This window comes from Vulpes vulpes, chromosome 11, assembly GCF_048418805.1.
Source record: "Vulpes vulpes isolate BD-2025 chromosome 11, VulVul3, whole genome shotgun sequence".
NCBI classification, from domain to species: domain Eukaryota; kingdom Metazoa; phylum Chordata; class Mammalia; order Carnivora; family Canidae; genus Vulpes; species Vulpes vulpes.
Genome location: NC_132790.1, coordinates 88,546,929 through 88,561,844, shown reverse-complemented (window position 1 = coordinate 88,561,844; position 14,916 = coordinate 88,546,929). Strand labels below are relative to the sequence as shown.

At 37.0% G+C, this 14,916-nt stretch overlaps 1 protein-coding gene across 3 annotated transcripts in view; it reads left to right on the top strand.

Moving 5' to 3' along the window:
* The window catches only part of GK5 (glycerol kinase 5), a 73,795-nt gene that overhangs the window by 51,222 nt on the left and 7,657 nt on the right, over positions 1-14,916 (top strand). For all 3 annotated transcript variants that reach the window (XM_072727053.1, XM_072727052.1, XM_072727055.1), the window contains 4 exons: positions 5,827-5,921; positions 11,645-11,748; positions 12,922-12,981; positions 13,605-13,738. In XM_072727053.1, coding sequence (XP_072583154.1) covers positions 5,827-5,921; positions 11,645-11,748; positions 12,922-12,981; positions 13,605-13,738 — 393 coding nt within the window. The remainder of the gene's footprint in view (positions 1-5,826; positions 5,922-11,644; positions 11,749-12,921; positions 12,982-13,604; positions 13,739-14,916) is intronic.

The following is a 14,916-nucleotide window of genomic DNA, read 5'->3' as shown; positions in this document are numbered from 1 at the left end:
TTAATTAACATTCTATTGTGTATTGAAGAGCTTTCCTTTCACCCTTTTTATTTACATATTATCACTATAAACTCATTATTTATTTCATTCTATAGGTCTTACTTATTTTCATGTTCAGTTTGTCAAGAATTTAACCAGTGCAAATCTCCTCAGACTGTCTTCTGTGTCTTTTAAATGTCCATATCTTTCTTCTTCCTCTTTCTTATAATTCTTTCTTCTTCTCTTTCTTAGTTTCTGGCATAAGACGTTTTAAGCTCATCTTGTGTTTTTCCTACTTGTCCCCTGAAATTAGCCACTTGCCCAGTGAGCCCTAACTCATATGAATGGGAAATGGTATTTAAAAATAATGACTGTTATGGTGTCTGGCTGGCTCAGTTGGTAGGGCGTGTGACTCTTGATCTCAGGGTCATGAGTTCAAGCCTCACATTGGGTGTGGAGCCTACTTTAAAAAATAATAAAATTCAAAATAAATCAATAAAAATAAAAACAGTGGTTGGCAGCAGGTTTCGGCAGAGCTAGAAGTGTGTGTTTATATGTGTTAAAAACAAATCTTTTTTTTTTTTTAAGATTTTTAATTTATTTATTCATGAGAGACACACACAGAGAGGGAGAGAGAAAGAGAGAGGCAGAGATACAGGCAGAGGGAGAAGCAGGCTCCATTCAGGGAGCCCGATGTGGGACTCGATCCTGGATCTCCAGGATCACTCCCTGAGCTGAAGGTAGGCGCCAAACCGCTGAGCCACCCAGGGATCCCCAAAAACAAATCTTTTAAAATATTTTATTTATTTATTTATTTGAGAGGGGGTAAGGGGAGCAGAGGGAGAGGGACAAGCAGACCCCATGCTGAGCTCGGAGCCCAACGCAAGGTTCAGTCTCATGACCCTCAGATCATGACCTGAGCCAAAATCAAGAGTTGACGCTTAACCGATTGAGCCACACAGGCACCCGAGTGTGTAAAAATTTTTTGAAATTATGGGATCCCTGGGTGGCGCAGCGGTTTGGCGCCTGCCTTTGGCCCAGGGCGCGATCCTGGAGACCTGGGATCGAATCCCACGTCGGGCTCCCGGTGCATGGAGCCTGCTTCTCCCTCTGCCTGTGTCTCTGCCTCTCTCTATCTCTCTGTGACTATCATAAATAAATAAAAATTAAAAAAAAATATTTAATAAAAAGAAAAAAAGAAATTATATTGTATCTCCAGTCCCAGTTTAGCTCCTAAGCATCTTTGCTTATCTTTTTATGTTCTTTGTTTTTACATCCCTTTTTCCACATTGAGAACCCTGGCTCCTGACAATGTTAATATTATGTATTCATTTACTCAATCTGTGTAAAATACACACAAAAGAGGGGCACCTGGGTGGCTCAGTGGTTGAGCATCTGCCTTTGGCTCAGGTCATGATCCTGGGGTCCTCTGATCGAATCCTGCATCAGGCTCTCCACAGGAAGCCTGCTTTTTCCCTCTGCCTATGTCTCTGCCTCTGTGTGTGTGTGTCTCATGAATACGTAAGTAAAATCTTTTAAAATATATATATATATATGTATTTATACATATATACACACACAGAAGAGTTTCAGAATTACTAGTCCCATCCCACTTCATCAAACAATATTTACTCAAGATCATTTGCAGGTTTTTTCCATTTATATCAAGGGTATATGGCCAAAGCACACTATTCAAAAGTTACTTCTATTAGTTCTTCTTCTCCCTTCAATGATTTTAGTAATTTGAAATAGAATCGAGTTCATTTGTTTTCTGTTACCAGTTTAAGTTTTCCCCCTCTCTGCATTCTTTTTAAAAACATTATCTAATTATTTTTAATGTGGAATTGTTACTTGATTCCCAAAGTTGAAACCATGAAAAAGGATATACTCAGAGAAGTTGATTTCTCTCCCCTCCCCTCCCCTTCATCCTGTCTCTCTATATCTTGTAATCACTTCATTAGTTTTTGGTTTGTCCTTTGTATTTCTTTTTGCAAAAACATTTAGGATACATGTATGTTTTATTATATTCCCTACTTTCTTACATAAAATAATGTACACTCTTTCATACTTTGCCATTTTCACTTAAAAGGATATCCTGGGAATTACTTCCCATCAGTTCACAGACATCTTCCTTCTTTTCATAGTATATGTTTTTCATTTTTTTAGCAGTCTCCTTTGCAGAGTATAAGGTTTTAAATTGGTAAAGTTTAATTTATCACCTTTTTGTTTTATGAATTATGCTTTGGGTATTGTATCTAAGAACTCTTGGCCAAACCAGTCACACAGATTTTTCTCCCATGGTTTCTTTTAAAAGTTTTATAGTTTATGTTTTACATTTAGATGTATAACAGTTTTGGATAAATTTTCTTATAAGCTGTGAAGTTTAGGTCAAGATTTTGTTTTCGTTTTTTGCATATAGATTAACATTTCTTTTATTTGTTTGTTAACAACAAATTATCATTATCTTAATTCTCCTTCACTGGAGACTGTCTTTATTTCTGAAGGATATTTTTGCTAGGATATATATAGGTTGACATTTCTTTTCTTTTAGTACTTTTTTTTTTCTTTTAGTACTTAAAAAGATGTTCCACTTCATAGTTTTGATGAGAAACCCACAGTTATTTTAATGTTTGTTCCACAATATATAATCTACCTGCTTTCAGAACTTCTACTTTGCCTTCAGGTTTTAACTTTCAATTTTATTATGATGTGCCTGGGCATCAGCTTCTTTGTGTTTATCCAGTTTGGGATGTTCTGAAGTTCTTGAATCTATAGATTTATACCTTTCATCTGCTATGGGATGTTTACAGTCACTTTTTTTTCTTCAGATAGTTTTTCTGCACTGCATTCTTTGTCTTTTCCTTCTGGGATTCAAATCACAGAAATGTTAGGTCTTTTCTCATTGTCTCATAGATCCATGAAGTCCTGTTCTCTCTCTCTCTCCCTCTCTCTCTCTTTCTCTCTCTCTGTCTCTCTCTTTTTTCAATGCCTTTTCTCCTTCTTGTTCAGGTAGACTGAAAAAAATCCCAAAAGCAAAAGTCAGAGTTATCTCCTCACTTTTAGTCCTATAGAGCCTCCTCTGAGTCCCACTTCTCAGACCAGAAAGAAGGTTCTTCTGTAGAAGCTCTTCATATTTGTACCCAATGTACAGACCCAGGTGTCCAGTTTTAAGCTTTCCCGAATCCAAGCCAGGAGATATCAGAGGAAATAAAAACAGGAAACTCACCACTGATTTGGTGTTAACTTAGAGTTTCGTGACCAGCCTTATTCTTGTGAGTCCTCAGATAGCTTTTTGGTGCATTTCATCCAGGATTCTTAGCTGTATTCAGTGGGGGAGACAAAGTGAAGTCTTCTTAAACTCTCAAAGACTTTCCATCAATAAGCTCATTTGAGAACAGTTTAAGTGGAAGATTATTTAGAGACATTTTTCAAGCAAGTATGGAATAACCAGTGAAGAATGTAAATAAACTAGATTCTTTCCCCCCCATTTCTTTGCCTATTACCAAAAACTTTCCTCAAACCAGCCATCTCATATGTTTTCCAAATTTTGATTTTAAAATGTAGACATTTAGGGGCACCTGGGTGGCTCAGTTGGTTAAGTGTCTGCCTTCCATTCAGGTCATGATCCTAGTGTCCTGGGATCGAGTCCCGCATCAGGCTCCCTGCTCACTGGGGAGTCTGTTTCTCCCTCTACCCCTCCCCACTGCTTGTGATCTCTCTCTCTCATGCGCTCTGTCTCTCTCAAATAAATAAAATCCTTTTTTAAAAAATGTAGACATTTGGACATGATTTTTTAAAACCTACAGATTTCAAAACGAATATATTTTTTTAAGTTTTTTTTTTTAAGATTTTATTTGCAAGAGCATGTGAGTAGGGGGAGGGGCAGAGGGAAAGTGAGAGAATTTTTTTTTTTTTTTAAGATTTTATTTATTTATTTATGAGTGACACAGAGAGGCAGAGACATAGGCAGAGGGAGAAACACGCTCCCTGCAGGGAGCCCAGTGCGGGACTTGATCCCGGGACTCCAGGATCACAACCTGAGCCCAAGGCAGATGCTCAACCGCTGAGCCACCTAGGTGCCCCTGATCATTCATTTTGAATAAAATTTGTAGTTGTGGGTTGCCTGGGTGACTCAGCAGTTGAGCGTCTGACTTTGGCTCAGGGTGTAATCCCAGAGTCTCAGGATCAAATCCCACATTGGGCTCCCTGAATGGAGCCTGCTTCCCCCCCTGCCTATCTCTCTGCCTCTCTCTCTCTCTCTCTCTCATGAATAAATAAATAAAATCTTTTGAAAAATTTTGTAGTTGTTATTGAACAATCCTTATTAACTTGAGTTTTAACATAGGTGTTCTTTAAACTTCATGTCTTTAATCAATTTTTCATTATAAGAATAACAAAACATAAAATTAAACTAAACCAATTAACTTAAGGCTGCACAAAGACATCAGTATTTATTATGACTGATTCTTGAAGTTTTTCATCTGATCTATGCTGTCTGCTGTCTGTCCTACATGCTTATTCAGGAGTCACTTCACAAACAAGGATATCCAAATGGTCAATGAAAAGAATTGCAGCTTCATTAGTTAATAGAGAAAACTAAATCAAACCATCATGCAATACCACCAAAATAGCTAAAATGAAAAACATAGTATCAATTACTGGCAAGAATATGGCATAACTGGAATTTTCATACTGTTGTCAGGAGCCTTAGTTTGGTACAACTACTTTGGAAAATGATTTAGCAGTATCTGTTTGTAGACCTTAGGACCAGCAGCTCCATCCCTTGGAATATATAAAACAGAAACATACACATACGTTCATCAAAAAGAATGTCTATGGGTGTTCAAAGTGGCCTATTTAAATTAGCCAGAAACTAGAAACCAAATGCCTATCAGCTTTAGAATAGTTTAATAAATTGCATATTGTCACACAGTGGAATATTATACAGGGCTAAGAAAGAAGTGCAACTACTTATAATAACATGAATGAATTTCACAAGCGTTATGTTAAGCGAAGTTTGTATTTTGATCTGGATATTGGTTATGTGGGTGTATTCACACTGAAAATTCATCCCTGTTATACATTTGGGGTTTGTGTAGTTTTCTATATGTAATATACTCCTGTAAAAATAGTATATTAAATTAATTAGATCTTTTCTTGTTTGTTTCTTAAAGATTGACTTTTAGTATATCTACTTATTACTGACCCCATATTGAATTCATTAGATGGAGTCGTTTTTCAGTTGACTCAGTAGATGATCTTTCATCAGAAGACTAGGATTAGTGTCATCTTCAGGAGAATAACTTATTTTAATGCCAGAAAACACACAGAATTAGTTTTTAAACAGTCCAAATCTCTTTATGTATTTTTAAGGCTTTATCTATTTGAGAGAGATAGAGACAGAGCATACATGCATGCACAGGGATAGGGGCAGGAGAGAGGGAGAGGGAGTCTCAAGCAGATCCCTGCTGAGCATGCAGCCCAGTGGCAGGGCTTGATCCCATAACCCTGAGATCATGAGCTGAAATCAAAGTCAGATGCTCAACCATCTGAACCACCCAGGTGCCCCTGTAAATAGCATCTTTTAAGCATCTTTAAAGAAAAAAGTAAGGTGTGCTACATACAGAGCCCACTGAAGACATTCCATGGGCCCCTGAAGCTTTGCAGTGTGGATGGCCAGGTGGTACTACAGGTTGGCTTTTGTGTTGACCCTTTCACACTGTACTTGTAATAAATGTGGATGCAGGTAAACACTAGTCGTATAACATAATTCTCTACCACTCCTCAGCCCCTCTGTTTTGTTTTAGGGTTTAAAAAAAATATTATTACTTGTTTTTGTTTTTACAGATCTTTTCACAGATGCTGCTGAGACTGAAAAAATGGCCAAAAGTTTAGAAGATTCTGAAGGAGTCTGTTTTGTTCCATCTTTTAGTGGATTGCAGGTATTTTTTTTTTTTCATTTTAATTTTTTTTTAGTCATTGGCAACTACCAACATTTCTCACCTCGTACCCACACTCAAAATTATGTACCTGCTACTGCCTTACCTGAAAATTTGGGCAGCAAGCAGTATGAAGGTGAAGATACATTCCAGGGCTGAGGAGTAATGACCTAGCACAAATTCCATGAGAAAGCACAGCAAATTCAGCCTAGAGCTCCACCCTGTGGAAATGAGAAGTTGACAGGTGTAGTGTACATAAGACCTAGCCTTACTTTATCATAACCAAAAAAATAGCCATTTCCCAGTGAGGGGAAAATATATCTGTATATTGGCATTTTTTAATTAGAGGAAGTGTCCCATTGAGAATTAGAAAATGTTAGGATTACACACACACACACACACACACACACACACACTGGTATATTTTGCAGTTATTTATAAGTTTGGTTAACTGTTGTGGTGGGTGAAGTATTGGTTACTTTGCCTAATCAAAAAGTGAACCTGGTAAGAGAGTTGGCTTTGTAATATTTAACTTAGTATTTAATTGAGAGATCTGTGTTACTGCTTTTGATTTTAACATGTTGTTACAAAGATTTTTAAAAAACTTTTCAGGTATATTATTATAAACAAAATTCTTTTTTTTTTTTTTTGGAAAGCTTATACTGTCCCTTTAATCCTCCTCTAAATATGTTTCCTTTAAAAAAATAAAAATTTCTCTTACTTCTAGCCCATCTCATATTCAACCAATCAGTTTAAAAAGCCCTAAGCTTGAAAGTTTGGATAATATCATGTAGAAGCTGGTGAAAAAGGATTAGATCAGGATGTTTCAAATCTCTAAAAATAGGATATTTCCAATCTAGACTTTCAATTGGCAATATTTTAATATCTGTAATGATTTCCTTCTTTACCCTAAAAGACTAAAAGTTTATCAACTGCATGATAGAGATCACACTGTGTCCTCTTTAGAATGATGTGAGGAAACTAGCATCTCTGATAGGACAGGGGGTGAAGAATATTTGTTGGATTGAGGTTTCAGGAGGAAGCTTGAGATGAATAGTTGTCATTAGCCAAGGTAGGATTTAATTAGGCTACTATATATTCTTCCCTTTTTGAAAAATATGCTGGGAGACTTAGTAGTGACTTTATCTTGGCAGCTCTGTTTTTAACTTCTGCATCAATCCATATGCCTTAAAAATAATATTAAATGTATGATTAAAAAATATTGCTAAAGCCCAGAAGATTAGACAAAACTCACAGATGTGGTTTTTAATTTCATGTTAATAAATGTCCCTGTCCTGCCATGACTGCAGCCTGGTGATATGCTGGGTCGAGAAGGGTGGGGGAGGACTGCAGACCACGTATTTCCCAATGTAGCAATGAAACTCTTAAGTGGGAACTGAAAGTTAATTCAGACAACGATAGTGTGTTGATACTGTTTGGAAAATAGGGAGATCACTGATAAGCTGCCTAGGTCAGCAACAAAGAAAATGAAGGATAGAGGAAATGGAAGGATGGAAGGGTCAAGTATCTGTGATACTGCCCTTAATTTAAGAATATTGTTAAAGAAAAAACAAAACAAAACAAAACAAAAAAGAATATTGTTAAAGCCATGGGATCCCTGGGTGGCGCAGCGGTTTAGCACCTGCCTTTAGCCCAGGGCGTGATCCTGGAGACCCGGGATCGAATCCCACGTCGGGCTCCTGGTGCATGGAGCCTGCTTCTCTCTCTACCTGTGTCTCTGCCTCTCTCTCTCTCTCTCTCTCTCTCTGTGACTATCATAAATAAATAAATAAATAAATAAATAAATTTAAAAAAAAGATTTAAAAAAAGAATATTGTTATAGCCATAGATAACAGGGGGCAAGCCATTGAAAAATCCCAATAGCCTCAATTTCTCATGGGGGTCTGCTGAGAAAGGAGTGTTGGGGGCACTTTGAGGAAAGTGAGAAGTCTGGGACAGCCACTAGCAAGGGGTGGACTGGAGCATGGGGGCCATAAGCCAGGGGTGGCGTTGGTTTGTACAGCCATTGTGGTTCTGCTCTGGTAGGTCTTGTGATTTGTGGACAGAGATACTAACATGGAATATCCATGATAGGTATCAGAGGCAGGAATCAGTGACTATCTGCCTAACTGTAAAGTCACTGTGATGGTGGCAGTGATAGGGTGGACAGGACTGTGAACCAAGCGTCAGTCTTCAGAGGATGATGAGTCATGCTCCAATGAGGGTTCTTAGGTTTGCAGGGAACAGGCGTGCTTATGCTACCCTGAGAGAAGCTGGTTGTTCACTGGTATTGTAAAGAAGTCGGCAACTGACTTTGCAGTTCTTAATGTTCTTTGTGGTTTCTTCTCTGTGCATTCACTTTTCTCACTACCAGCTCTGCTCTGTATTCTTTCTTCCTCATAACTTCTGCTTAATTGTCATTATTTTCCTCATATGTTTGCTTCTCCATAATTTGGAAATACAACCTTCTTCCACTCTGTGCATTTTAGCTTCAGTTCCCCCTGTTGATGGTCTTTTTCTGGATGATCTTTTCTGAGAAATCTTGAGAATCTGACTGTACCTCCTAGTCTTCTCAAGCTTAGGACAGATTTTGAGTTAGTCATGCTCAGTCCCTATGGTTGTACTTTGGCAGTGGGACTAGGACATGAAACATGGCTGCTATAGACAACGAGGTCTGTGGTTTCAAGCATTTTCTTCAGTAAGAGGTATGGCCAGCAAGTACTAGGAATGCCATCTCTGGTTTTGTGAATGACTGGGATGTCTGAGCCACGGAAAGGTAAAACATGATGTTCCCTAAACAAACATGGGGGAAGGGAAGTGTCTCCTAACAGTAGATGTTTATGGCCTAGAGTGGTCATGGGAAGTTAGTACAGTGCTTCTGGCCCCTGTGGTAGAGAAGCTTGACAGTATTCCACTGGATAGCTCTAACTGAAGCTATTTTCCCGGCACAGAGCCAGGTTTGTTATAGCAACCACAGAATTAGTAGAGAGGACTTCTCAGAACTGGTTACATTTTAGGAGAATTTATTTACAATAGAAGGAAGGATTCAAAGGGCACAGAAAGGGTTGTGAAGAAAGTCAGTAGTGGGAGAGGTTTTGGTAAGAAATTATAGTAATATAAAATTGTAGTGAATTCTTACTCTGTGTCAGGCACTGTTCTAAATGTCATGAATTATCTCACTTGATCTTCGGTGACTCAATAAGGCAGAAGATACTCTTATCATTCTATTCTGAAGATGAGGAAACTGAGATTTAGAGCTATTAAATCACTTGCGTGGTCTCAGCTAGTGAGCAGCAGAGCTGGTGTCAGGGCCCAGGTGTTCTGATTCTAGGGTCCAGGTTCTTAACCATTCTGCTGTACTGGTTCATGGTATGGTATAAAATATGACAACAGGAATATATAATAGATGCCAGAAGAGTTTGTGTTTAGGTTCACGGTTGACAAAGGGCAAGAGATGTTAACTATCCTCCACGTTCCCAGCTTATTAGGCTAATATCCCAGTGAGGTTCTTAACTACTCTGCTGTACTGGTTCATGGTATGGCATAAAAGATGACACCAGGAATAGACAATAGATGCCAGAGGAGTTTGTGTTTAGGTTCACAGTTGATGAAGGGTAAGAGGCATTAGCCATCCTGCAGGCCCCCAGCATATTAGGCAAAAATCCCTGTGGTGACAAGGGCCTGCGGGGGCAAGTAGTCTATGTTTTGGGCAGGAGTCGGCCAGGTTAGCTCAGGACTCCAAACAAAACTTTACTGAGTCTTGCCATTCCTGGTTGGTTGATGGCCAGAGAGGCTTACTCAATGAGATTGGCAATGATAGATTGGAGGTATGGCTGGAAACTCTCTGCCCTGGCAAGGTGTGACCAGGCCCAAAGGATCTTGCCTATAGTACAGGATTTTCCCTACAGTATGATCCCAAAGACAGATTCACTTAAACTAATATAGGGACATTGGAACCAAAAAGAAATTTTTAGGTTTCCATGGGATTTATTATCTCTCAAATTGGCCTATTACTAATTAATTGTAAATTATGTGCATAGCTATATTTACAAAAGTGATTTCAGGCCAGTCATACCAGTATTTTATGTGGTATATTAGAAGAAAATATTTTTATCCAGAAAATACATAGCACACTACTAGGGACTAGTTGCACTGGCTGAATCTGACCTGTCTTTGTTTTACGATTGAATGCCACCTGATATAGGCCAGCATTACTCTATAAATAAGCTTTTACTGAGTGAATCATTAAAACATATTAATAAATTTGAAAAATAATCAGAATAAAATCACAATAGGAAAATCACAACTACAGTAAAGATAAGATGTAATATGGGATATCTTCAGTTAAGTAATGAGGAAGAGTATTGTTTGTTCATTGATTGAGCAAATGTGTGAGGATCCCCTGTGGGGGCCAGATGCAGTGCAAGGCCCTGGAGACACATGGGAATCAGTTTCTACAGGAAAGGAAGAGTTTTAACAAATGTTCACACAAATATACATGATTATAAACATTACTATAATGCAAAGCTCTAGGATTCCATAGAAGTGATGATGGATGCTTGGTCTTGTCTTTGGGATCAGAAGTTTTTCCAGAGGAATCTGAGCCAAGATTTGAAACAGGAGTAGGATTAACTAGGAAAAGAGGTGGTAGAAAGTTTTCCAGGTATGAGATGATGAGTCAAGGCCCTGAAGCTAGAAGGCACTTTTCCTGGGGACCATCATTTCCCGATAGTACCAGCACATCCCTCTGTTGTGACCTTATATCATCCATTGGAACCATTTTTCTGTCTCTTTCTTTGTGAGATTACAAGCTCTGGCAGGGGTCTTTGCTCTTCATCTTTGTGTCCCAGAATTGTCTTGCATTCCTGGGGATGCAAAGATGAATACAAACTTCATCCAACAGATATATAATTCCAGCTCAAGACTTTGGCTCTTTTATTATTTTTTTAAGATTTTATTTATTTATTCATGAGAGACAGAGAGAGAGAGAGAGAGAGAGGCAGAGACACAAACAGAGGGAGAAGCAGGCTCCATGCAGGGAGCCCGACGTGGGACTCGATCCTGGGACTAAACCGCTTAGCCACACGGCTGAAGACTTTGGCTCTTTTAAAGACAGAAGTTAGGCTGGGTCATTTCTCCTATTAGGCAATAAAGCTATTGAGCTAAGAAATAGAAGAGTTTCGTTTGAATGTCTGACAACATATTAGGTGAAGTTATGACACTGTAAAACACATCATTTGCATTATAGTTCTATATCTTAAGACTAACTTACACTTTTAAAAAGCCACTCTAAAAAAATAATAATAAAATAAAAATAAAAAGCCACTCTACAAAAACAATTCTGGTGTAAAACCTTTACAGATGGATAAAAGGGGGAAATACTAGGATTACTTTGCATTTCCTCTTGTAAAGCTAAATATTTAATAGTTCGTTATTCTACAAAAATAACAATAATAATTTGTTAATCTGCTTCAGTATCGTCTCTTAGTATGAGTTCAAACAGAAGGTATAGCTAAGCCCAATACCTATAACTCAATCTTGCTTCAAGTCCTGCTAGAGACTTATCCTAATAGTTGGCATATTTTTAGACTGTCATTTATTTTAAAACTAACTCTAAGCATTCTTTTTTTCTACCATGGCTATGTTTTTTATTGCATAAAAGGTCTTTAAGTCTATAGATATAATTTAGAACTATAATGAAAATTCTTACTATCTCTTTTCTTTAGGCTCCATTAAATGACCCCTGTGCATGTGCCTCTTTTATGGGTTTGAAGCCTTCCACCAATAAATACCATCTTGTACGAGCAATATTGGAGTCAATAGCTTTCAGGTACCAAAACTTGCCCTAAACTCTCCCTTCCCCATATAGTATTATGATTTCATTCTATTAATTTCTGCTAAACTAAATTATGATATTTCTTAATTTTAACTGAGTGTCTATACCTTTAAATTCATACTGTTTATGATGTAATCTGTTCTTATTGCTAATTTCCTCAATATCTCTTTATTTTCATGTGTTATAGTACTAGTACCACTTTGATTTGATATCTGAAAATAGATGATTTTTAAAAATATGGTTGGCCCTTGAATACAATGACTTAGAAATGAGCCATATTAATTTTTTCAATAAACACCATACAGTACTATAAATGTATATTCTCTTATGATTTTCTTAATAACATTTTCATTTCTCTAGCTTACTTTATCGTAAAAATACAGTATATAATACATATAACATACAAAATATGTGTTAATTGAATGTCATCAGTAAGGCTTGCCAGCAGCAGTAGGCTATTAATTAAGTTTTAGGGAAGTCACAAATTACATGCAGATTTTTGATTTTGTGGTAGGTTAGTACCCCCAGTTCCCATGTTATTCAAGGGTCAGCTATATCTAATTTCTTAAGCATTAAGAGATTTAAAATGGACTTTTAAAGGTTTTTGCATCCTTATTGATAAAGGAGAATTCTAATTATTCTAATTAATAATGCTTCCATTATACTCAAAGATTAAATCACCAGAATTATTCTTTCTGTGTGTGTCCGTGTGTTATTTTCGTTGTGGTATAGTTGTAGTTTATTAAAATGAAGAATGTGGCTGTCATGAATATGGAACATTTGCAGTGTTTAAAATAAAAATGTCTGTGATTACAAAATGGTTATTTTTGTATTTGGTGAATTCTATTTGATGTTGTTTGTGTTATGTCATCTTAATAGCTTTCTATTTAAATGCTAGCTTTAAATTTTTATTTGTAGGATAATAGATTAAATTTATTTCTAAACAAAAAACATGCTCTCTTTTATCAAGGTGAAAAGTACAAGGATCTGAACCTCTTGCTTGTTTGAACATTTTTTGTCAACTTCCAGTTAGTATATTTGTTTGTTTTCTTTTGTATATTTTTTACATACCATATAAATAAAACCACAGGTTTTATTTTTCTGTTGGAAAAAGAATTATCATGATATGAATTTTCTCTAAATGATTTTCTTGATTTTTTTGACTAGAAACAAACAGTTATATGAGTTGATGCAGAAAGAGATCCATATCCCTGTGACAAAAGTCCGGTATGTACACTTTGTTTTCAATAGATTTAATTAGAAATTGGGAGTGAATGGTAACCACTATTAGTATTTTCATCATTATGATTATTCAGGATTTCAAAAAAAATTATGCTTAGTCTTTGCAGCAAAATTCTTGTTCATAGGAATTTGGAAAGAAAAGGGAAGCTAATTTTGGATTTATGGAGAATATAACAATGTATAATTTAGGAGGATCTTAATATACACATGTATATTATAAACATCTTTAAAATGTCTTTTTAAAAAAAAAAACTGTCTTTTTTGGGTATGTGGCTATCCTTTTGGCATGGAAGCATCAAATTTTCTTTGCTGGTGTGGCCAAATGAATTTTTCTGTTGGCTTAGTTTAGTTAGCCTATTTTGAACTAGTCTTAGGACAACAGGGCAGGTGGGAAGACTGATGTTAGGGATAAGGAAAAGTGTTTGAAGATTACCTAGTGAGAACCTTTATCTTCAGGTCAATGCTAAGTGATATAATTTTGGAATTAAATGTTGAACTTAAAGTAAAATCAAGGATCTAAAAAAATTTATGTGGCCCTTTAAAAAATATTAATAGTGTTCTTATGCTTTTGTTGAAGTAACTGATCTCAAATATCTTGCTCCCCACAGGGCAGATGGAGGAGTTTGCAAGAACAATTTTGTCATGCAGATGACTTCAGACCTGATTAATGCGAATATAGAGAGACCCGTCAACATAGACATGTCCTGCCTTGGTGCAGCTTCACTAGCTGGCCTTGCTATTGGTATGTGTGAATTTTATAAAAGTGAAAGCTTACAAGCTGTACTTGCTGATAGCATTTCTCTTCCCAAATCATGGGATTATAGAGAGGATTTAGAAAATGTTGTTGTCTATTAAGCTTTATACACATATGTACATTACGCACAAAACACTCCTCTGAGTATGAGTGGGTCTGTGGATGGGTCTGGGTGGATGAGACTGGGTGCACTTCCTCCTCACTTCACTCCTTCAGTCAGAATTATGAGATGAGAAAAATGAATTTCAACTGCTTTGTCTTCAGCAGAGGGAAGGACTCTGGATAAATTTTCCAAGTGGATGGGCTTTTCTTTGGCATGAGAAACCACTCCATTTTTTTATTCATTGAAAATTTGTTGAGTACCTGCAATATGACAGTCACTACTGGGAATAAAGAGTTTTAAAAATGTAGTCCCTGCTATGAGAGTCTGTAGTTACAGTAAGACAAGTAAACCAATTATTATACTTGTGTGATAAACCCAGCAAACAGCCATAGCATTAAGTGGTGCAGGCTTCCCAGAGGAGGCTCAGTGTTGAAGGAGTTAGCAGACAGCCAGTAGAGGAGGTAAGGAGCCATAAGAAGTGAGCAGTCCAATAAAGAAAGCAACTTGTGCAAATGTCCCAGCCCATAAATGCTGATAGGTGAAGATCAAGAGGAAGGGCTGGAGAGGAACAGAGGTCCAGTTGTGGTAGACTCCTCATAAAGAGGAGTTTGAACTTAATCGTGAAGACGCTAGAGAGAGTTTGAACTTAATCATGAAGACACTGGAGAATTTCAAGCAGGGGAGGGACATGGATAGATCTATATTTGAACAGACCCCTTTGGCAATTAGTGAGAAGATTAGTTGGAGGGTGAAGAATGGACTCGGGAAGGGCAATTAGAGGGTTCCCTAAGAAGCGGGATGCTGCCTTGTGGAACTAGGAGTATTTAATATGTTCCTCTATGGAAGGGAAGAGTGCTTGTACAAACAGGATATTTTGTAATTAGAAGTTTTAGGCTAATATTTAGCATATTAAAGTTAGAATTACAAAAAGTTTGAGATCTTAGTTAAGTTCAACTTAAACTGTATTCTACTAAAAATCTGTTAACTTTGAATAAAATTAAAGCAGTCACTTTAAAAAAAAAGTCACTTTCATTTATTCATTGATTAATGTGTGATTAATTCA